General features: G+C 37.4%; 1 protein-coding gene across 1 annotated transcript in view; it reads right to left on the bottom strand.

Annotated features, from left to right (window-relative positions):
- The window catches only part of BTAF1 (B-TFIID TATA-box binding protein associated factor 1), an 81,653-nt gene that overhangs the window by 10,389 nt on the left and 47,706 nt on the right, over nt 1-23,558 (bottom strand). Inside the window, exons 17-35 of the mRNA XM_080911483.1 lie at nt 23,096-23,238; nt 22,424-22,598; nt 20,595-20,798; nt 17,821-18,247; nt 16,481-16,671; nt 14,590-14,743; nt 14,123-14,232; nt 12,729-12,930; nt 11,223-11,371; nt 9,245-9,397; nt 8,953-9,074; nt 8,701-8,868; nt 7,161-7,238; nt 6,606-6,735; nt 4,511-4,652; nt 4,296-4,426; nt 2,174-2,299; nt 1,102-1,254; nt 114-325 (exon numbers count right to left, since the gene is read on the bottom strand). Of these exons, the coding sequence (XP_080767609.1) occupies nt 114-325; nt 1,102-1,254; nt 2,174-2,299; nt 4,296-4,426; nt 4,511-4,652; nt 6,606-6,735; nt 7,161-7,238; nt 8,701-8,868; nt 8,953-9,074; nt 9,245-9,397; nt 11,223-11,371; nt 12,729-12,930; nt 14,123-14,232; nt 14,590-14,743; nt 16,481-16,671; nt 17,821-18,247; nt 20,595-20,798; nt 22,424-22,598; nt 23,096-23,238 (3,170 nt within the window). The remainder of the gene's footprint in view (nt 1-113; nt 326-1,101; nt 1,255-2,173; nt 2,300-4,295; nt 4,427-4,510; nt 4,653-6,605; nt 6,736-7,160; nt 7,239-8,700; nt 8,869-8,952; nt 9,075-9,244; nt 9,398-11,222; nt 11,372-12,728; nt 12,931-14,122; nt 14,233-14,589; nt 14,744-16,480; nt 16,672-17,820; nt 18,248-20,594; nt 20,799-22,423; nt 22,599-23,095; nt 23,239-23,558) is intronic.

Genomic DNA, 23,558 nt, shown 5'->3' on the forward strand with positions numbered 1-23,558 from the left:
CACCTGTAGGCATTTACCCACAGAAAACATTACTGTAGGCAACGCCTTCCTTCCTGAGCGACAACAAATTCACCATTAGTTGGCTCAGTAGCTGAGGAGAAGGAGCGACTTACCGGGAGACAATGGAATGCCTCTGTCCAGGAGGTATGCTGCCATCTAGTCTCAGGTAAGTGACAGACGGCAGGTGAGGCTTGAGGAGATCATGTTCTACTATATCAAGCATGCTTTTAAGCTGACAGAAGATCAGTATTCTGTGCTGTGCCACAACAGACTCTGTGCCACTCTCCGAAGAACTGCCATTTCCCAAACCACAGTCCAACAGCAACTTGGGGAAGAAAGCATTACACTCTCATTCAACAGAAGTAGACAACAAGTATTTGCTACCACATATGCTAGCTACTGCAAGTATTTCTGTAGAAAGAAAAGGTCAAATATATTTGTAACCAGTATCAGCCCATTAGTACTTGAGGCTAAAATTGACCATCCAGCTTACTTCCCCCTTCTGTTAATGTTAATTCAAAGCAGTGACATGGGTGTCTCAAAAGCTATAAAGTAACTTCTTTAAATAAGCAATCATGTATAGTGATTCATGCGCATCTTTAATCTCAATACTGAGAAAAGCAGGCAGATGTGTGAGCTTGAGGTCAGCCTGGACCACACAGTAAATTACAAGCCAGTCAAGGGCTACACAGTGAAACCCTGTCTCAAAAACTAAATGAGAGAATAAAGTAATTAAGTAAATAAAAATAAAATTTAAAAAGCCAGTAAAAAAAAAAAAAAAAAAAACACAACACTGTATGATTCCATTTACATGAAACAGTTGAAGAGGGAAGTCACAGAAAGCAGGTTAGGCATGGTAAGTGACTGCTCAGTAGGCAATGGCTCTGTGACCCAGAGTCCTCAGGGACTATAATGGTGACTGAGACTGTAATGTCAGAAAGGCACAGTTAAAATGGCCTGTCATTGTTTTTTAAAAGCTATAAAAAATGTGTAAGCCCAACTTAGAAATACAGTAAATAGTAAGCACATGAATAATCTTTGCAAACATCTGGGTGCTCTAATATTATTATATATTAGGAACATTATTTTATCATTACATACTTGTTTCAAGGCTGAGAGCTTAGGGGCATGTTGAATATCATGAAGAGAAGAATTCTGAACTGCCAGTTTTTCAGTAGTACTCTTGAATTCTGGATGCTGAGGGGTTAAGACCAATGCCGGATGGTTGCAGAGTTTACGTAAATACTGCAATGCCTTTAGAAGGGAAAACAACTCTGTAAATGCATTTTCACACCTAAGTATTTGTAATTTGTACCCTTCCCTCCCTATTCCATTTGTCCAGAAAATTCCTACTCAGTGTTCAAAAACCAGCTCAGAGCAAGATGGCTTAGCACATAAACCATGTGCCACAAGCATGAGGGCCAGAGTTCAGATCCCTAGAACCTACATTTAAAAAAGAAAGAACAAAAATCCTGAGGACAGTGCATGGTAAAAGATACTAGGGATCCCCTGGCTGGATAAGCCTGAACAGCAAGCTTTGAGGCTCAACAAGAGATTCCCTCACTATACAAGGTGGAGAACAATCTAGAAAGATAAAGGTGGTGGTGGTGTGTACCTTTAATCCCAGCACTTGGGAGGCAGAGGCAAGCAGATATCTGAATTTGAGGACAGCCAGGGCTACACAGAGAAACTGTCTTGAAAAACAAAAGACAAAAAAGGCGAAAAGGATGTTCATGTCAGCTTCCAGATGGTCACCCACACGGCACTGTATTTAGCTCATTGTTTTCTGAAAAGTAAGGCCCTTCATTCTAAAGCCTCCTTTTCATGCAATTCAAACGTGTGCTACATTAAAGCATTTCTCACTGCTGACATTAACTTTAGCAGGGTGTGGCAGCACATGCCTGTAATCCCAGCACTCTGGAGGCAAAAAGAGGAGAATCAAGAACAGAGGTTCATACACCATTTGCCATGGTGACCATGCAGCTAGCCTGAGCTACATAAGTCTGTCTCTCAACAAACAACACCAGGAAATATTAAATAGGTGTTTGATAATTTTCATGTTATATACAGTGTTGAAAAAAGAGGAATATGCAGTTTAATCTTCTATATAAACTATATAACTGCCCCCACTAAAGGACATTCTTTAATTTTAAAAGTAGTTTATAACCTCTACCTGGAATACATGACCTGTAGCTTTAAGTTTTGGTTTTTCAGTTTCTTCTGAAAGTGCAGCTGAAGATACAGTCTCATCAACATCACACTTGGCACGTGACTTAGCAAAATCTTCATAAAGCTGAACCTGTGAAATTATCCCAGGGAAACAGTTAATATACATCTAAGAAAAAAAAAGTTTCGTGTGTGTGTGTGTGTGTGTGTGTGTGTGTGTGTGTGTGCGCGCGCGTGCGCGCATACTTGCCAGAAACAGTAAATTAAAGCAGCCTTTATAAATGAAAGCAAACTAAGACACCACTACCTCATTATTGATATTAGAGATAATTCACTCCATCTGTATGTAAGTTCCTTTAAAATTACATTTACCAAATAAATGAAAATTAATGTGTTAAGTTCAGCTGCAAAGTGAACATACACACAAACACTAAATTATTCCTCCATTCAGGAAAATAAATTATCAATAAAGTCAGATCCATTACAAGTAAATGAGAAAAATCTTTAACACAAGGCTTTTTAAAAAACAACAACAACAACCCTATCAGTCCCTTCTGAGACTAGATTTTAAAAGAATCTTGCTGCTAATTTAAAGCATTACCTTGTATTGACTAACATAATGCAAAAGGAAGTAAAATCTATCAAGGATGGAAGAACAAAAGTCACAGAACACAAATCCATAAATGCTAAACAAAAGCAAAATGTCCCTTTCTTCTGGGGTTCTCTCCCTCCAGATGACTTAAACGTGGTTTTTGCCTGCACTATAGCACCATCACTAGGATATCTCCATTATCCCAACCCCAAAGGGCAAAAAGTGTCCCATTACTCTTAAGACATTCCTTTCATTTTCTTGTCCCCCCCCCCTCTGTTCTGGAACTCACTCTGTAGACCAGATGGTAAGTCACAGAAGAACCAGAGCTCCCTGCCCATAATTCCAAGGTGAACAGATCAGTATTGGATACTGGGTACTACACTAATATATACCAGAAGAGAGTAAGGTCAGATTTGGGATAATTCTATGAGTCTTTGATGCATTTGACCTTGCCAAACCAAACAATAATGAAACAGTATATAAACTAAACATCCAAGTGAAAAGTCTGACAAATGGTTTCTCTGAGGAGAGTACAAGGAAAGCCTCATAATAAAACTCCTTTCTAATAGTCTCTGTGCATAAAGTCAGAAATGGGTAAAATTTATTTGGAACACTGATAGAAAACAACTAATACTTCAAGTACAATAACATGCTAAAGATCAAGACTTTATACTTAACTCAAATTATTAGGCAAGTTGCTTACTTTTTCTCATTTTTGCTGAGTGTGCAAAAACAGAAACTATGCAATAATAAACGCTGTCAGAAAGATGATACAATACCACTCATAGATTTCAGTCTTAATAGGGCTGTGTGTGTGTGTGTGTGTGTGTGTGTGTGTGTGTGTGTGTGTGTGTGTGTATTGGCACCCTCTCTGCCCCTTTTTGATTCTTGTAGGTTCAATTATTAGTTGTTTGAAAATATAAAATAAAAATTCTAAAAAAAATAAATGATTTATATCATGACATCAAGATACCACTCTGTGTGGCTAAATCCTATACCATCCCAAGATATTCTGCCAGGCATGTGAATCAGCCTCCTGTGAGCACATTCATGTTGCATATGGCACCTGTCTACCAGTCAGGCAGTCCCAATTCCAATACAGATCAGCTCTTACCTTCTCTATGACCTGTGTTCAAGCCTTATTTCACTCAAAAATGACCCCAAATCTTAGATATGCCTAACAGAAGTTACAGTGCTTTCTTTAAGTGAATATCTTAACAAGTAAGTGGGGGGATGGGAGCTTACTCAGTAGTAGTTTATTCCCTTATACTTGGAGGGGAGAAGAGCATTGGTCTCTATTTTATAATCTGTAGAACAGGATTACTATCTTTAGAGAAAGTACTCTGTCCCTTCGACAGGAAATGCTCTAGACTCCTCCACTAGAGATGTAGTTCATGTTTATACTTTATCATTAACAGCAATAAGGAATCAGTCCAGAAAGTCATCAAATAAATAATTATCAATGGACATCTGATAAAACTAAAGGCTGTCCTGCTAATAATATTCTACCAATAACTACAATGACCACACTCCTAACCTGGAGAGGGCTAAGAGTACAGTAATAGTCTTGAATAATTTTAGGTGGAAGATCCTGCAAAACATCTTCTTTCATTCTTCTGAGAAGGAACGGCAGGACTTGCCGGTGCAGTGCGTCCATTGCAAGAACACCTGTCAACAGTGAGAACATGGCTTTAAATGTCTGTAACACACCAAGCTCCTGACCATGAGGACTTACTATAATTCTTTGCTTACCTGCTTCTTGCTCTCGACTGGAGCTTCGTGCATCCCTACTTGCTAATATAGGTTTGCCATATCGAGCAGCAAACTGGCGTTCAGTACCCAAAAATCCAGGCATAAGGAAATCAAATAATGACCACAACTCCAAAACATTGTTCTGAACAGAAAAAGAATCACCAATTACCTTTTCTTCACTTTGGAAAATATTCCCCAGCAGATATGGGTCCTAGTGTGCCTCCCCACTATTTTCTTCTTTAGACACCTTAGAAGCCCAGGCTCCCCCTCAGCACATTCAGCTGCTCTCTAACATGAACACCCCTCTAAGCCCTCTAAAGCTCTGAGAGGAGAAACCCACCTGACAGATGGCCTTTAATTAGACAGAACCCCAAACCTTCTGATGTCTCAATCAAGTATACATAGTAACCTATTTAAAATCTAAAATAGGGCATGTGCCTTTAATCCCAGAACTTGGGAGGCAGAGGCAGGTAGATCTCTGTAAATTAAAGGTCTATCTACCTGGTTAACAAAGCGAACCCCAGGACATCCAGAAATACACAAAGAAACTCTATCTCGAAAAACCAAAGTGATGATGATGATAACAGTAATAAAATCTAAGACTCTCCTATCCCCTTTTAATGCACTTTAAAACAGACACATACCAAAAACAACTTTGGGCTAGGGGGTTAATTCAGAATTTAACAATTGCTTGAATTCACTGTGGCCCTGGGTTTGAGCCCTAACACAACAAAATAATGTCTTACAGATACTGAGCCTATCTTTAATGATTATTAAAATATGCAGTGCTTATTAAACTATCTGTACTGTAAGCCTCAGAATCCCCTTTTTCTTACTTTTTATTTTTATTGAGTTTCTTTATAGCCTGGGCTGTTGTAGAACTACCTGTGTATATCAGGCCGACTTCAAATTCACACAGATCTACCTGCCCCTGACTAAGGAGTGGTGGAGTCAAAGGGTTCTGTATCCTGATACATGAGGAGCTGAGGGAAGTGAAACTAACTTGAGACCAGCTATGCGATTACACAACAAAGCGTGCCCTAAGAAAAACCCATTAATTTTTAGAGCTAGAACATATGGTTCTACAAAGTGAAAATATTTGCTGAAGTTTCACACCTCTACTATGTGATATTCATTTCTATGATGGTTCCAAACTTTCACTGATAAGTCAGATTTCTAGGTAACTACAGAAGTAGAATGGTCAGGGTAGGATCAAACCTGTTTTATACATCAAACAAGTCTTATTCAAACAGCCTAAAATTAGAATTTAAGTATGACCTTTAGTAAAACTTGACCTAAGAGGCAAGCAAATCTGTGAGTTTGTCTACAGCTTGATCTATAGTGAGTTCTGGGCTAGTCTCACTATGTAATGGCAAAAAAGATGGGACACCCTGAGAGATAGCTCAGAGTTGCTGCTCTTACAGAGGACCCAGATTCAGTTCCCAACACCTACATAGTGGCAACAGTCACAACTCCAGTACCATGGAATGTGACACCCTCTTCTGGTCTCTGTGATCTCCTTAAACACTCATACACATAAAATTAAATATATACATCTAATTAATCTAATAGATTAATTATGGCCAGGCAGTGGTGATAGACACCTTTAAGTGGTAATGCACTTGGGAGACAGAGGCAGGTAGAGCTCTGGGAGTTTAAGACCAGCCTTATCTACAGAGCTACTTCTAGGACAACCAGGACTTCATAAAGAGACCCTGTCTCAAAAACCAAAAAGGAAAAAAAAAAGATTAATTATGAAAGGCCAGGTGTGGTCATGCATATCTGTAATCTCAGCATTCAGGAAGCAGAGACAGGGGGATTACAATGAACTGAAAACCAACTTGGTCTATCTAGTGGATTTCAGACCAGCCAGGGCTACATAATAAGACCTTGTCTCAAAACAAAAACATAAACAGACAAAACCTGTATGCTACTACCACAAACCAAAGGAGCCTTTACAAAAACAATCTAAGTACTGGAGATTTCTTGGGTCATCTTTATAAACTAAAAGACTCCTTAATTTACCATGAAGTGCCACGACACCTGGCAAGTTTGTTATTTCTGTTTTAAAACAGGAAGAACTGTAAACAATTACCTGGATTGGTGTTCCAGAAAGAATAATCCTATAGTTAGCAGTCAGTTGTTTTACTGCTTTTGACAACTTGGTTTTTCCATTTTTTATCACATGGCCTTCATCAAGAATACAGTAGTTAAATTTAATATTTCTAAGGAAAAATAAAAATTGTTATCCATCTTTTCTTACATATCAGGCATTATAGGAACAATCTTAGAAGCCAAAAAATTAAGTATTCTCAATTACATTTTTTTTTCTTTTTTTGCTAAAAGTACTTCATGGAAATAGTGAATACATACAGACGAATCTACAATTCTGATGTGAATGAATGTATGGATCCTAAGGTATATTGTATACATAGCCACAATTCAGTGTAAAACATTATGTTCCAGCAGCCTGAAATCTCTTTTGTGCTTTCTCCCAACAAAGTTTTAAAATTCAAATTGTCATGCACTGACTGTAAGGAGTGACAGTTTGGCTGACATGTCACACGTGTGTGTCAAGAATACTGATCATACTCAGCACCCACATTATCCCACCTTACCCTCCCTTTCTAAAGAATATCTCAACTCTTACCTAAAAAAGTCAATGTCATTCCTCACAACATCATATGAGGCTACTATCAGATTATGCCTTTTTACTTGATGTTGCAACCTTAAAAGAAAATAAGAAAGGAATTAATTTCTTAATGCCATTTTATTTTGCTTTTCTTTTTTGGTTTGTTTGTTTGGTTGGTTGGTTTTGTTGTTTGAGACAAGGTCTCTCCGTGTAGCCCTGGCTGTCCTGAAACTCACTTTGCAGACCAGGCTGGCCTCGAACTCAAGAGATCAGACTGCCTCTGCCCCGAGCTGGGATTAAAAGCTAAAGGTGAGAGCCAGCACTCGTCTTCATAGAATTTCAGAACTGATATGTGGCTCAGAAAAAAGATAAGCACCTAACTCAAAGAACTTTGTGAAGATCTCTTCTTTTGAGGCACATTAATTCCTTTACTATTCAAGCTAAACAGGGCTTATCCATCCTATATCCCCATAATGAATAAAAAGATGAAGCATCAGAACTAGGTTGAACTATTCACAAGATTATATCCTATGAATACGATTAACAGCCAGCCTATCATGTCCAGGACTGAGATCTCTGAAAGAGGAAAGATCTACTTAGCATGGTAGGTAGTGGGGCTAGGAGAATGTGGTCAGCGACTGCCCAGGGTCATTTACCACTGACTGTAGAATAATCTGACGAACAACCTACAAACTCAATAAACTACCTTTGGGAAAGAAGAACAAGTAAGAGTATTCCAGTTGCTTCTAAAGCAATATCCCAGTCTTAAAATTCTTCTCAAGGGAGTGGACTGATGCCCTGTGAGGTGAGCTAAGAAGCAGAATTCCTATCACACATGAATGAATACTAAGTGACATACTGAACTGTGAGTGCAAACATTTGAACTGCTTACATTCAAATCCTCACTCTGTCCACTTAACAAATTTAAGTGACCTCTGACTCAGGACCTATGATCAGGACCTTTACACTGATCGCCAATAAGTAAGACTTTAGCACAGTGATTCTCAACCTTCCTGATGCTGTGACCCTGTAATACAGTTCCTCAGTTTGTGGTGACCCCAGCCATAAAACTTCATAACTATAACTGCTGTCATAATTTGTAATGTAAATATCTGATATGCAACTAACAAAGGAGTCGTGACCCACAGGCTGAGAACCAGCAGCTGAGAGTAACTGAGCACACACTTGCTGCCTTGACAGTCGTATATCTAGAACAGCCACTGTGAACCAAAAGTACACATAAAGGAAGCAAAGGAGAAGAAAACTGAGAAAATAGGAAGAGTCTGAAATAAAAGAACAAAGAGGTGCTGTGGCCAGAAGGTCCTCAAGAGCACACACCGGGTGAACATGGCTGCAGCTAGTTTCTCAGAGTTAGAACCACAGTGGGTGGGAGAACGGTTCAAGTCCTTCATTCTGGTGAACTTCACTGTTACCTTCTTACCATTTTCTTAAAGCCGGGTTTCTATGGGTCTAATTACAGATCTAACTACAGTTCACTTTTAATAAATTTGTTTCCAAAAGTCTTAAACTAGGAACCTTTTTGTTGCACAGCTCTTACCTTATCCTTTCTGTGGGAGGGCCAGTATAATGCAATGGATTGAGATATTCTCTGGAGCAAAATTTACCTACTTCATCTACCCAATGCCCTGTTAATGTTGGTGGGCAAACCACCAAGGAAGGAAGCGGCATGCATTCTGCCAGTTTCGATCTTGCGTATTCCTGAGCCCTTTACAAAAGAAACAGCACGTAAGCAATTTGTTTACACTGATCGGATTTAGAACCTTTATTTAGAAACACTGTTTTGAATTACCTCTGACAGTGGTCTCCTGCCAGGATGCAGATGGACTGTAATGTCTTTCCTAAGCCCATGTCATCACACAGAATCCCATGAAGTTTATACTTATTGAGGAAGGCTAACCAGTTCACACCATCCTAGGTCGAGTGGAGAAAGGAAAACTATAAATGTAAGGAGAGCATAGGAATCTTTTTCTTGTAAAATGTGTTTATATGAACCTAGATAAAGTAAAATAGGACACTAGACTTAAGACTTTACCACATCAAATAGAAAAAGTGACTTCGCTTTTTAAGAAAAACAAACTTACCTGCTGATACTTTCTGAGTTCAGCATTGATTGGCACTGGGATCTTGTAATTTTCTAGCTTCTTCCCATCTAACAACTGTTCTAAAAAGTGTCGCTCTTTTGCTTTCAACTGGATTAATTCTTCTGACATGTTTGGAGGGTCTGGAATGCCTGCCTGAAATATGTTGGAGATGTATTAAAATCAGGCCTGAGAGGAATACACAGCTCATTTGTTAAGTGCTTGACTGACATGCAAAGAGCTTGGAGCTCAATGCTAGCACTGCAGCTACACCAGCCCAGTCACAGCCTTCAGGGCTGAAGGCAAAATTCAAGTTCATGCTCAGCTACACAGAGAATTTGAGGTCAGCAATGTGAGATCTTCTCTCAAAAAGAAGTATTAACAAATGCTTGGGCTTTGTATGGGGGATGGGTAAGGGACGAGGCTTTCTAAAAGGCTTTGATTTTATTATAGTCTATGCCATTTACTAAAAATTTCCATCCTAAAATGTTACTGCAATAATTTGTTTTACCAAGGCAAACATACATACATACACACATGATTAAAAATAATATAAAAACTTGATAGTAAATAAATCTAAAGATATTAAAGTGCTTGAAAAATTAGAAAAAGAAAATGCAGTTAGGACTTTAACTTGCAATAAGTGTTAATAAACTAAGATACAGATAGCCTACTTTACACTCTATGTTATTAATCATATCATCTTCCCAGTGTTCTGAAGTCTTCAGATATTAAATCTCAAAAATATGGTATACAAAAGTTCTAATAAATCTCCCCAAATTTTCTGTGTTTTTTTAAGGATTCACAGTCTTTATTGGTTCAATAATGAATAGCAAAGAAAATGTTCACCATGAAGCTGTTACGAAGATGTAAATGTCACCCTGTGAAAGTCAAATTTTTTTGTTTTATAACAAAGAAGGGATTGTGCACTGTATTTCTTGTGTTAACACCTGTGCAGCTTAGTGCAAAACTGCTTGAGCCTGAGAAAGAATCTAAGCAAGAGCACCAAATGTCCTAGTGACATTTACAACTCACCAGCTAGCTTCATCTAGAAAGGCCCTTGCTGGGCTGGTGAAAATGGGAAAAGCTATTAAATCTTATTCTTGAGCATAAGACAAATGTGAAATATATACAAAGTACTTCTGACCTTTTCTAAATATAATCTATTGGGGGGGGGGGGAAGACCTGTTTGCTAAACTAGCCTCTTTTTTCCTTAAATAACTAAAATGCATCAGTATTCCACTAAATTCTCTGATGTACTCATACATGCCCTGGCTGTATCCAGCCTTATGTTTCAGTATTGACAGAGTGTGTTTTGAATCCATGCCTGCACAAAGGCCAAGGAGAGATACCTGGAGTCCTGCTCTGTCACTCTCTAACATACCCTTCAATATCTCATTGAACCTGAACCAGAGCCAAGATGGCAGCCAGCAAGCCCAGTGATCCTCCTGTCCCTGTCCCTTAGTGTCAGAGTGACAGACTGTGACTGGCCACATCTAGTTTTTATGTGGGTGATGGGGATTCAAACTCAGGTCCTCATACTTGTACATCAAGTACTCTTAGCCACTGAATCACCTTCTCAGCCAATCATAATCTTGAGATAAATATTTCTGAGCTAAGGAATGTTAGCTAATTGGTAGAACACTCACCTACCATGTACAAGGTACAAGACTTATGTTCAATCCCCAGTACCACAAAAAAATTTAAATCCAAAATATTTACAAATTATTAACTTTGGATCATCATATAATTATTATTCTTTTAAGACTAGTTTTACTCATGGAGACCTAAAAATTACAATAACCAAGTAGAGCTGTGCTTGTGGCCAGTGGCCGGGACACACCACAGTGCAACAGACTGAGGTCTTACGATGGGGCTGGACCTCTGACCTCCATTACAGGCACCTACAGCCCTGACACACACACACACACACACACACACACAAAATAAATCGTCATGGACCCAAATCTCTTCCACTTACCTCAAGTGGCATCAGCCTAATCAGCGTTGCAAAGCACTGAGTAGCCATGAATCTCACACTGTCTGTTTGATCACTCATTCTTCCCAACACAGGAACAACTAAAAGGACGATATATGGAACAATACCAACATCCAACTGCTCCATAACACCTGAGTAAGCCATTAAGGAAATTTCACAACAGCTCCCAGGTAAACATCCACATGTACTAGTATATAAAGATTGCAACTTCAACTTTAAAATGAAGTCTTTTTCTTGATATTTTCACATATGTATATAAATTATCTTGACTCTACTTTCTATTACTTACAGGTTTTTCTGTAAGTGCAGAATGGCCTTAACTCTTGATCGTTTTGATTCTACCTCTTGTGCTAGGATTACAGATGGGCAGTACCCAGCCAAGCTCAACGTCATGATTTCTGTTAGCAATCCTAACTATATTTGCATGCTGGAACTCTTTTATGTAACTATCACAATTAAAAATATAAAATCGAAAGTTAGGCAGTGGTGACACAAACCTCTGATCCCAGCACTTGGGAGGCAGAGACAGAAACATCTGAGTTCAAAACCAATCTGGTCTATATGGTGAGTTCCAAAACTACACAGAGAAACCCTGCCTCAAAAGACCAAAAGCAAACAAAGCTGGGGATGAAGAGATGCCCAGTGGTTAAAAACATGGGTCCTGGATTTGATACCCAGAACCATCTCTAACCTCAGTCCCATGTGTGTTTATTTTTAAATTTTTATAAATCCTGCTGCTTGGGTATTTTATTTGCATGTCTGACTATGCACCATTTGCATGCCTTGTGCCTAAAAAAGTCAGAAGAGGGAGTCAGATTCCATGGGACAATTCAGTACCACACAAAGATTAATTCTCAGTTTCCACAAGAAACATAAAAATCACCACCTGGATGTACTGAACCCTCTCTCTGTAGCTGTGAAAATTCTTAACCAGAAGAACCAGCGTTTTCTACTGGTCTGACCTTCTCCTCCTTTCTTGCTTTGATCCATGAGATTCACACATTCCAAATTAAACAATGGCTGCCATGTCCTTTAATAGAGCTTGCGGCACATTTCTAGATTTGTCAGATTGCAGTAAAAGGCACAAGTTTACATGATCTAAAGAGAAACCAGAGCTTAATTATATATTTCATTAATTTTCCTCTGAAAAAAAAGAATGCACAGTTTAGAAACATATATAACCTACCTAGTACTTGATTAAAACGAAGAAAATATTAAGTAAGATAAACAGACTGGTTAGTAGTTTAAAATTATATAAGTATTTTTGCGTGTTAAAAAGATACCTATTTTAAGCAATTCTCTAAACTTCTTACGTGAAACTTTAGCAATAAGATATAATAAATTCATAGTGAAATGTAAAATACTTCAAAATAAAATATAAAACAGTTATTTGGAGTAAAGCAGATCATGTGCATTTTAAAGTGAATAAACTGAATTATTCTTAATTAAAATGAATAACATTTTTCAAGTTTGACAAAATAAGGATACAGGCAAGTGCTTCAATTGCACCTTCTTGCTTGACATTGTCATCAATTGCTCCCAACCAGGGAAGTACCTTCTCCAAAAAAATATTCATTGTTTCCATGGTAGCTATCTTACTCATGGTACCGATGCAGCGAGCCGCCATGTGTCTCACTGCAGTGCTGGGGTACTGAAGGCACATATAAAGATGAGGCAGATGCTGCACCAGCTACAAATAATTAAAACAGTTACATTACTTACCAGGGAATTCGGAAACAGTTCAGTGCTCCTGGTTTTGTTCTAGGTACCATACTTTGGGTTTTGGTAGGTATTTCCAAGTTCTGGCTTACCACAACATATGACTGCAACAGCACCTCACTGAAATGTCCACTGCACAGAAAATCAAGGCTGCCAGTAATAGCCAAGCACTCATTCAAAAGTGAAGGCCAGCCTTACATTTCAGCTGAGTACAGGAGAATAAAGATGGAGTTTTTTCTTTACTAATAACAATAAAAAAGAAGATGGTAGAGCCTTCTTTGAGAAGAGGACTGTTGTTGTCCAGGCTAGCCTCAAACTATGGTCCACAAGCAATCCTTCTACCTAGTCTTCTAAGAAACTGGGAAACAGACACAGGCTGCTACAGCTTATCAGAAAAAAAAAAAATAATGTTTATTATTTATTTATTATATATGAGTACACTGTAGCTGTCTTCAGACACACCAGAATAGGACACCTGATCTCATTACAGATGGTGTGAGCCACCATGTGGTTGCTGGGAATTGAACTCAGGACCTCTGGAAGAGCAGTCAGTGCTCTTAACCACTGAGCCATCTCTCCAGCCCTTATCAGAAATTCTTAACACAGTTTTCCTCCTAACCACTATCTCCTAGATTGACTTTTGTGCAACACAATAAATGGCAAAGAACCTCTCTAGTATAGATAAATAGATTTTTTAAAAATTAAAACCAAATCTACTTTTCCTCTTCCCTCTATAAAAACTCTTGTTAGAAGTATAATATTAAAAGTCAACCCAAAACCAATTCCATACACTGGAATCCCCTTGGCCACTGACCAGCTCCACCTTAGTAGGTGATCTCTTTCACCTGTGCTTACCCTGAAGACTCGTCCTGCTGCCCGAGTTCCTCCTTGTATGGAGCTCTACCTACTATTGATCTAAACGGCCTACACTTTGCTCTTTACTCTGTCTGCTTTGCTTCAAAACTTTTCCCACAATGCTCCTCAAGTTTCCACGTTGGGGTTTCATTCCTGCGCCCAATTCACAAGTCCCATAAGGAAGAATCTAGTTATACCATATTTTTTAAAAGGCCATTAGTAACAACAAAAATCGCATTTTTCAAGTATTAAAATTACTCAACAAGACTATTTATTTTATCTGAAAAAGCACCACACATATTAATTACCAAGGAATGAAGTGCAGAATCCATCGAAGCTGATGCTATTTCAAACACTTGCAGGGAATTCACCAATTCTTGAGCAGGAACATCACCTCTTTCCAGGAGAGACTTTCCATCTATTCAAATAAAAGTTCTATCACTTTGTAACTAATTTTTAGAACCTAGAGTCCACAAAAGAAATTAATACCCCCTCAGCTAGTGTATAAGCCTAAACAAAGCTTTTTGTATTAAAAATGGTGTGACTTTAAGTACTGCACTGAAAGCGATCGAAGAGATTTAAAATAATAATGCATTTCAAAATCTATTTTTAAATATATAAGAAAAAAGGTGGAAAGCATACAGACTAACATGAAAATTATCGCCCACTTTAAAATTTAGATGCTAGTCTAGGATAAAAAGAGATAAGCAGCTTTCTTTTAAACCGATATGTGATGCACACTGAAAACCCTGAACTGATTTAAATGAACACATACCAAAATTATTTACGTCAATCATAGTCTTCAGTGGACCAATCATAGCATCCCAAAGATGTGGCAGCTTCACTGCCATTTCAGCACCAAAATGCTTCACTATAGTTGTTAAGGCAAATTCAGCTCCTCTCCGTTGTACCAGGTAAGGCTTCTGACCCTAAAATCCAATTTGGAAAGAATATTAGAAAAAAGCATAATACATTATAGTTTTAATGAAAAGAATTTTGATAGTGCTTTTGTTAATCAATAAAAACAATAACTGGATGTATTTATGGCCACTGCAAACATTTTTCAATAATAAATGACACACAGGCCCAAACTCCTAACTATTAAAATGTTCACTGCCCTCCAGAAAATCAACAGTCTCAGAGATGAAACCATCTATTCTTATTTAAAATCACTACAGGGAAATGGTGGGGCCATATATTTGCTAACCCCAAGAGTGATACTTTTCTTAAATGCATCAGTAATTAAGAGTCATAAGACAGTCTTCCCTAAAATAACACAGTTTTAACTGAAAGAAGAAAAGCTGTTCAGGGCATGGTGGTACACTCAGGAAGTTGAGATAAACCTGTGACAAGAGCTTGTTTAAAGCTGGCCTGGACTAACCTCCCCCCAAATGGAATTTGAAGTAGCTGTTTAAGTTATAAAGCTGTAAGTATGGGATCATGGTAAATTTTTCATGAAAATTATGGAGATAAATAAGTGAAACAGATTTATAAAATGTTTCAAAAGAAAACAGAGTACGATGTGGTTTTAATGAGAAACTTACCCATGACCCATATTTTACAAAACCACATTTTAGCACCAACAGTTTACTCTGCAGCCCAGTAAGTGATCATGTCTTCCATACAAAAACCAGGAATAGTCATCCTGCTGTTAATATGCTACTGTAAGAGCTATGGCTATGACTTAGGGCAAAGCATCGGCCTGCATTCCCTGTCCTGGAATAGTATCCGCACCCTGGATGTTAATTTGATCCTCCTTCCTACCTCCCTCCTAGTCTGGCCTCAAACTTGTAATTCTCCTATCTCAGCCCAAGTAGTAGGATTACCGGTGTGTGCCACCGCTGCAGCCTAATTCACGTAGTGAAACACTGGCTATGGGCAGGGGATGTTGCTCAGCATGGACAAGGCCCTGAGCTTTATTCCTGGCGCTGAAACAGACCAGGGGGAGTGGTGCCTGGGAGGTGGATACACGAGGACCAGAAGCTCATCAGTATGTTTTAAGCAGACCCGTGATACATGAGAGTCTGGTTTAAACACATCCACCCCACTGGACATTTTAAAATAGTTTATAATGAAACAGAATGTAAAATTCATATAAATCAACACAAATAGGAAGCATCTTTACAGCAGATATTATACTGGTGTGTCAATGTAAGTCAAAGAAGGAATTTAACAGTGAGGTGGCTGGCTGTTCATATGGAGAACTAAATTTAGGTCCTTACTCTGGTAAAATGCAATACCTGGTTGACTAAAGGTAGGTGTTAATATTTTGGATGCTTGTAAAATGGTTCTAAGTCCATCACTAGAAACTCTTGCCATTGAAAAGATAATGAACAATTAATTATCACTGCTGTTTAATATAACCTTTATAGTCAATGCTTTGAAAATGAGTTGGTTTATTTTTATGAACAGCATATCTATTCTACAATAGTATATCTATTCTACAATCATATCTATATCAAAAGGATTTACTACCTGGCAAAATAAATACATATAAATTAAAATTTTCAGGTTAGGTTGCTAAAATACTATTAGTACCAGTCCTTTCATTTTGTAAATATAAAAATACGATTCTGAAAGCTAACAACTTAGTTCTGAATCTAGAAACCAAATATTTAAGAGTAAAAGCATTCATTGAGGGAGAGGACAGGATGGGGACTATTTACCTCATCAAGTTCAACCAGGATATTCCCACTACTTCCTGCAGGTAGATCTGCTATCTGAGCTTTGATTGCTTTAGGGATAGGACCTCGCCTGCTTGTGATAGCAAAAGCTGCTTTCTGATGCCTATAGAGTGTAATGATACCTCTGTGCTTGGTGACAGTATGGTGCATTCCATCTTTTTCTGAGTTGGATCCTAATAAGGAAAAAAGCCATTTAATCAAAATATAGGTGAGCAAATGGTTTTTGCTCTAAAGAGACAAAATGTAATTATAAACTCAGTAAGACCTCAATTTTTATAGAGGATGCTGCTGCGTTAGACAATAAAATGATAGCAAAATTGTCTATTTTAATTAAGACTTATATTAAATACAATGAAAGTTATGGAGTAAAAAACAATGAAAATAGCACATGCAATGATAGTGCCCAGGAATAAATATTAAAGAATATTCCATATTTTCTCTAAATATTCATAATCGCCATGAATTCAGAAAAACACTAGCCACTTCAAAGAACTACCTCTTCACATAGGAAGATGATGACCTGACTACATTTTTAAATTAATATTAAACAAGGAACTGTCTTCCTTCATTTGTTCTTATAAATGTTGTAAATCTATTTACATTACAAGTAATTACATTTCAAATAACTTAGGCTTTCTAAAGTCTTAATTTGAAAATCATATAGAACTTAGTCATGTGACTACACTTATTTCTGAGATCATCTAAATGAAATGGTTGTTTTCCATATAAATTTTCTACATAAAAATAGAAAATTTGGGGCTAGAAAAATGGCTCAGTGGTTAATAACACTGACTGCTCTTCCAGACGTCCTGAGTTCAATTCCCAGCAACCACATGGTGGGTCATAACCAATCTGATGCCCTCGTCTAGTGTGCCTGAAGAGAGCAACAGTGTACTCCATACACAAAATAAATCAAATAAATAAATAAACAAACAAGCAAACAAACAAAGGCAATTTGTTTATTTGGTATTATTTATCAAATAGACTACTCACATCATAACATGTCACTAAATTAATGAAATAAATTCAGCTAGTTTTCTAGCCTATGATAAGCTACAAATGACTTTCAAGATTAAGAGGCCAGCTGGACAGACTTCAGTCAACTGTCTCACTTCTTATATGTATGCACATTTGCACAGAAGAGGACTGACTGCAAGTACACAGATGGATACAACTCTGTCATCAGCTTTCTTTCATCAGAATAAGAAATGGAGAGAATAGCTCTAAAAAGATCAGATTTGTGCTTAAATGATTCCTATAAAATGACACTAAGCTTAAATGGTCAATTCCTTCTCTATGCAAATAAAGGTTTAGACATATACCTTTAGAATTTTCCTGGCCACTTTGTGTTGGTACTGGACATGTTACACAGGGCGTGAGGTATGGGTCCACACAAAGAGAGCTGCAGAGGTTTTTAATAACTTTTGAATTGGGACATGGCATCCTTGTTGTACACTGCTGAAGAAGCTTAGCTATGTACTGAGCAGCATAGTTCTGTACTAGCGTATTCTCTTCTTTTTTAATTGTTTCCATTAGTGGTTTTATGATAGGATTTAGTTTCTCCGGAAGCTGCTGCAAGCTCACAACTGCACACGCAGCAAACGTGTGTACTCTCAGCTGCAACACTTGCCACTCCTGGTTCGTCTCTGCAACTGTCATTTGGACCTGATGCCGTTTACTATCTAACTGCTGTAACACTTGAGGATTTAAATCAAAAGTTGATGTGACTTCATTAAAAATAGTAGTTACCTAGTTAGAAAACAAAAAAACAAAAACAAAGAAGAAATTAAAATCATTAATTACAATAATCCCAGATACTCTAAATTCCTAAATGGCAGTTTTCTGTTTCACTTGCAAAAGTCCCACAGTATCAAGAATTATTTTAATATTTAGTAAGCTATGTCTAAATATAAGTGGATAAGTATGTCTAAAATAGCCCAACTAAAAGTCTAGCTTAATCTGTCTTAACAGTAACATTATACATTTTAAGAAAAGACACAGTCTCTTAAAGGAAATAAAAGTACCATTAGATATACCACATTTTACCTAACTGGTAAAACATGAAAGCTACAAGCAGATACAAACTGTTAATTTGAGTAATATCAAAATTCAAACTACGTCTCTACTCCACAAACAAACAGAATCAGCTTGGACTACAGTGTGAGCACCAGGACAGCCAAGACTATACAAAGAAATCCTGTCTTAGAAAACCAACCAACCAGAGATAAAACCCAGAAGAAACACAAAAACACACATACACAAACCAAAGTGCAGTGTTCACTGTAAGAGGGTACATCACAAGCTTCATTAAAAGACTGTTAGTTATTCTAACTTTATTAAAATATAATTCCTGCACTATAAATTAACTCAATTGAAGTACCTAATTCAGTGATTTTCAGTATATTAAGAATTTTTTCCATAAATTTCCTGAAAAAGACTCATAACCATTAGCAATAACTCATTTCCCTAGTCCTACTAAGCCTATTTCCCTTCTACACACACACACACACACACACACACACACACACACACACACGGGGAGGGGAGACGTGGAGACCGAGAGACCAGGCTAACCTTGAACTAACTACCTCAGCCTCCTAAGTGCTGGGATCAAAGGCATGCACCACCAGCACTCAGAAACAAATAGGTTTATTTTAGTTGTTTCTTGTGAATGAAACCTCAATATAAGTCTTTTGCTGGTTTTCTCATACTAAACAACTTCTTTGGGATCATCTATGTTGTAGCATGTAATGATACTCTCTGTCAAATATTTAACTTTTGAATTTAATCCTTCTATACATTTTATTTATATCGCTTAATATTTGGGTTCTTCCTATCTTTTGACTATTATAATTAAGTGACTGTACATCAAGACTGTAAAGGCTTATATAGCACAGGAAGTAGTGGCACATGCCTTTGTTCCCAGCATTCTGAAGGCAAAGGCTGGCTGATCTCTGAGTTTGAGGCCAGCTTAATTTACAGAGTTCCAGGACAGCCAGGACTATATACAGAAACCCTGTCTCAACCACCCCACCCCACCCCACAAAAATAGTCATCTTTACTGGTTAACTGCAATTACTGAAAGCTTTCTTAAAATGGTATAGTTTAATAATTATTGATCACAAAACTATGTAAGCATTGAAAAGCACAACTTTCCATGGGTATTTATTTTTTGTTGTTGTTTTGTTTAGGGGGACAGTTTCACCGAATAGCACAAGCTTGCTTCTATGTCATCCTCCTGCGTCAACCTCCCGAGTGCTGGGATTGCCAAATACTTGCCACCATATCCTGCTAAGAATTTATCTTTTAAGACCTATAAATCACTGACATAGTAGAAGATGTGGATAATGCTGTATTTATTGTGGAAGCAAGTTACACGACACAGTATTTCTATCAAAATAAAATTAAAAAGGTTTTAAATTATAGCTATGTGACCATGCCAATATGCTTATCACAAAACAACAAAATGCCCTCTATGTAACTTACACTCTGTACTTTGTCTGGTTCATCTGGAGTGATGCTCAAGACTTACAGATCATTGCTACACTTAAAATTTTGAACATTATCCTAAATAGACTATGCTATGTCAGTCTTCATTAACTATTGTATAGTGAGGAGGTTTTCAAATAATTCCAAATTAACCCTATCATTTAACCAATGCTTATTAACTTACAGGTAAGTAAGACCCTCCATCCCAAAGTAGAGACACATAAATACAGAACCCAAGTCAACCTAACACTCAATGACCAAGTTCCTGAGGCCACAGAACTACTTTCCTCTTTTGCTTGTGTCTAAATCTTCCCATCTTACACCAAGAGGAGAAATACCAAGGAAACTGTAAAGCAGTCCTTCCTATCGGCTACAATCTTAGGATACACCTAGAAGTAACAAGTTTACCAGTAGGACAGTTTTTTAGTAACTAGTTTTCTGTCCTCTAATTGGAAGCAATTCAATATAGGGAACTACATTTCTACAGAACAAGAACTACAGGATAGATTCCAAAGATCCCGCATATCAGTGTTTCTATCCTGGCACATGACACGTTTCTAATCTTTACTTCATGCTCTAAAATGAAGAAAGTTACTTCTTTACTCACCAGGTCGTTAGCTTGATCTATTGTTAAAACATTGTTGTTTACTCTATTACCAACTTCAATATGTGCATCAGCTAATGATGATATAAACTGTTTACATTCATTCTGCATTCGTGTGAACGGAACAGCAATTTCATCATAATACAAATGTTCTGAAAGGATATCAAGTAAACGCGGTTGCACAGCTAGGGTAACAGCTTTACACTCCTAAAATACAATAGATAACAAGACTTAGGGAAAAGATAGAAATATAGGTAGAGATATATAAATCTTCACTTCAGACAACCAAATGTTACATTGCCACAGATTTTGAATCTATAGTCTGTTATCTTCCAGAATAGTTAGTTACACAAAGGAAAAGTATTATATCAAGACTACTCTGAAATTTTAATATGACTATAAGACATGCACATGTAACTACTATAATTCCATTTAAATTTCAACCAAATTATTCTTAGTGTACTCTGAATTTATTCAAAAATGTATGTATAAATACAGCAGACATTTAAAAGTATATTACTATAAAAATCAATCAGGAAACATCTGGCATGCACTAAAAAATGTTCAAAATTTGTTATTAGGTATCTTTAACAATTCAACCACAGCCTCACATGCTGTATTGTAAAAATGGATATAATTTAAAAGCTACTTACCTGCCCCCAAATTTAACTAACCCTTCCCACTCTCTCTGGTTGTTGCCTGCCCCAACAACAGGGACAATGGCCTCAGTGGTGAGCCATGAGGGGTTCTGTGAGATCTGGGTGATCAGCCTGGGCTTCACAGAGTAAATCCAGAGAAGCTCTGTGAGGGTCCAGAAACCGAACTGTCAACACTTGCTGCTGAGTCTGAGAGGCACAAAAACACAGCATCACTGCCTCTCCAGCACATGGTGTCCTGACAACAAAACAGACAAGCTTTGCTTCTTTCCAGAGGCAAAGCGGGGTCTCGATTGCATTAAAGCATGGTTCAATTACTTTTAGACATCGCTTATGACAAACTGCTAAGAGGCAGTAACAAGCAACTCTCACAGCAAGTGCAGACAGTTAAATTTCCAGAATTCCAGTCAATGGAATAAACAAAATCAGCAGGAAGTTTCTTTGATTTACAGAAACAAGTCTTAACAAAATTGTACATCTTACAGAAGCTTAAAGTTAAAAAGGCTAAAAGAGATTTGGAAGCAAAGATATGAATTTAAATGTGGTGATTTCTTTTCCTTGCAACCAAAATTTCTCCCCTTGTTACTATCCAGACAAACAGAATGCCAAAATACAAAGCACAGGCCTGATGCTGGTGGCACACACCTTTAATCCCAGCACTCAGGAGGCAGACTCGGGTGGATTTTCTGAGTTTGAGGCCAGCCTGGTCTACAGATCCAAGTTCCAGGACAGCCAAGTCTATGCAGAGAAACCCTTGACAGACACAGACAGACAGACAGACAGACAGACACACAGACAGGCAACAAAAAACAAAAGCACTAAAAATGTGCTACTTTATAGTAATGACCAACTGAATATATACGGTCAGGTTATGACCTGACTCTTTTTATACATAAGACTCTTAACAGGAATTTTTTTAACAGACTGTAGAGAATGAACAAATATTAAATATGAATGCAATTTAGTAGTCTTAGATATGAATGGGGTGCTAAAAAAAAATCAAGTTAAAAGTTAAATGGAAAACAATGCTCAATATTATATGGAATACTTTCCCATAACTTAAATTTTTATTAAAAAAATGTTTTTACTTTTGTGTTGTATGTTATAAATAGTCCTAAATGCTAATAAAAATTGGTTTTACTAAATTTGCTTTATTATTTTAGGAATAAACCTTACCTTTTGTAAAGCAGCCCATTCACAGATTACTAATGCGACACTAATTCTCTGTAAGGCAGATTTGGAATTCAAATGAAATAATAGTAGCTGGCCAAGGGATTCTGCTGGTTTAATTTCTTGGTTTACCATATTTACACCTGGATCACAAATACAGCAACAGAGTGCTCCTAACAACCTAAAAGAGAAGGAAAGGTCACACTTCAAAAATTACCTGTGGTAAAATTTACCCTGCTAAAGCTCTAAACTTCCCCCAAAAAAAACCATAACTATCTTCCATCTTATTTGCATGAATAGACGAGGTGGTTTGGTTTTGTTTTTAATACACAGTCTAACATCCCAGACGGGCCCTCAACGCTTTATGTGCCTGAGGCTGACTCTGAAATCCTGATCTCCTGCCCTTGTCTCTCAGGTGATACTACAGGTATATGCCACCACACTGTTTATGTTGTATCTGGAATCAAGAGACTTGTGCCTGCTAGGCAAAGTTACACCTCTAACCCAAAAATTTATTTGTAAAACTTCAGAAACTTAAAAATATTGACTTGCATTAATTCTGCTTAGATAACTGGTATAAGGAAGAACTGACACCTTGAAAAAAATCTTGTGGTTGAATTTTAAAGCCATTAGCCAGAATTTTCATTCTCTGACATTTGGCACTTGGTAAATACTCACTTAGCTGCCATCATCCTGGCTCTCATAACTACAAAATCCCTGGTAGCGGGGTCTTCCATGATGGTGTCTGCACCTGCAATATACTCCTGAAGCACTTCTTTATTCTGGGTTTGACCTTGCCGTACCTTACCACCTGTTTTTTCCTAGAGAAAAAACAGAAAAATCAATAATTAAAGACCTATGTGATTGAAAACAACAAAAATGCTATTAAAACCCAAGTAAAATGTAGTCTTTTTGTAAAAACTTAATAATTACTATCCAGTTTATCAGAGTCTGAATAAAGAAATTCTAACTAATGTTTATGAAGGCACTTTTAGAATAAATAAATACAGGTTTCTTTTTTTTTAAGATTTCTTTTTTTTCTTACAACTTTATATAAAGAAGAGAAATACATGTACAGATTTTTAAAAGCATTTTGGCAATTCTTTTAGAGGTTTGATAGCATGTATTTGAAATCCCACTA

The sequence above is a fragment of the Micromys minutus genome (assembly GCF_963924665.1).
Source record: "Micromys minutus genome assembly, chromosome: 2".
Classification (NCBI taxonomy): Eukaryota; Metazoa; Chordata; class Mammalia; order Rodentia; family Muridae; genus Micromys; species Micromys minutus.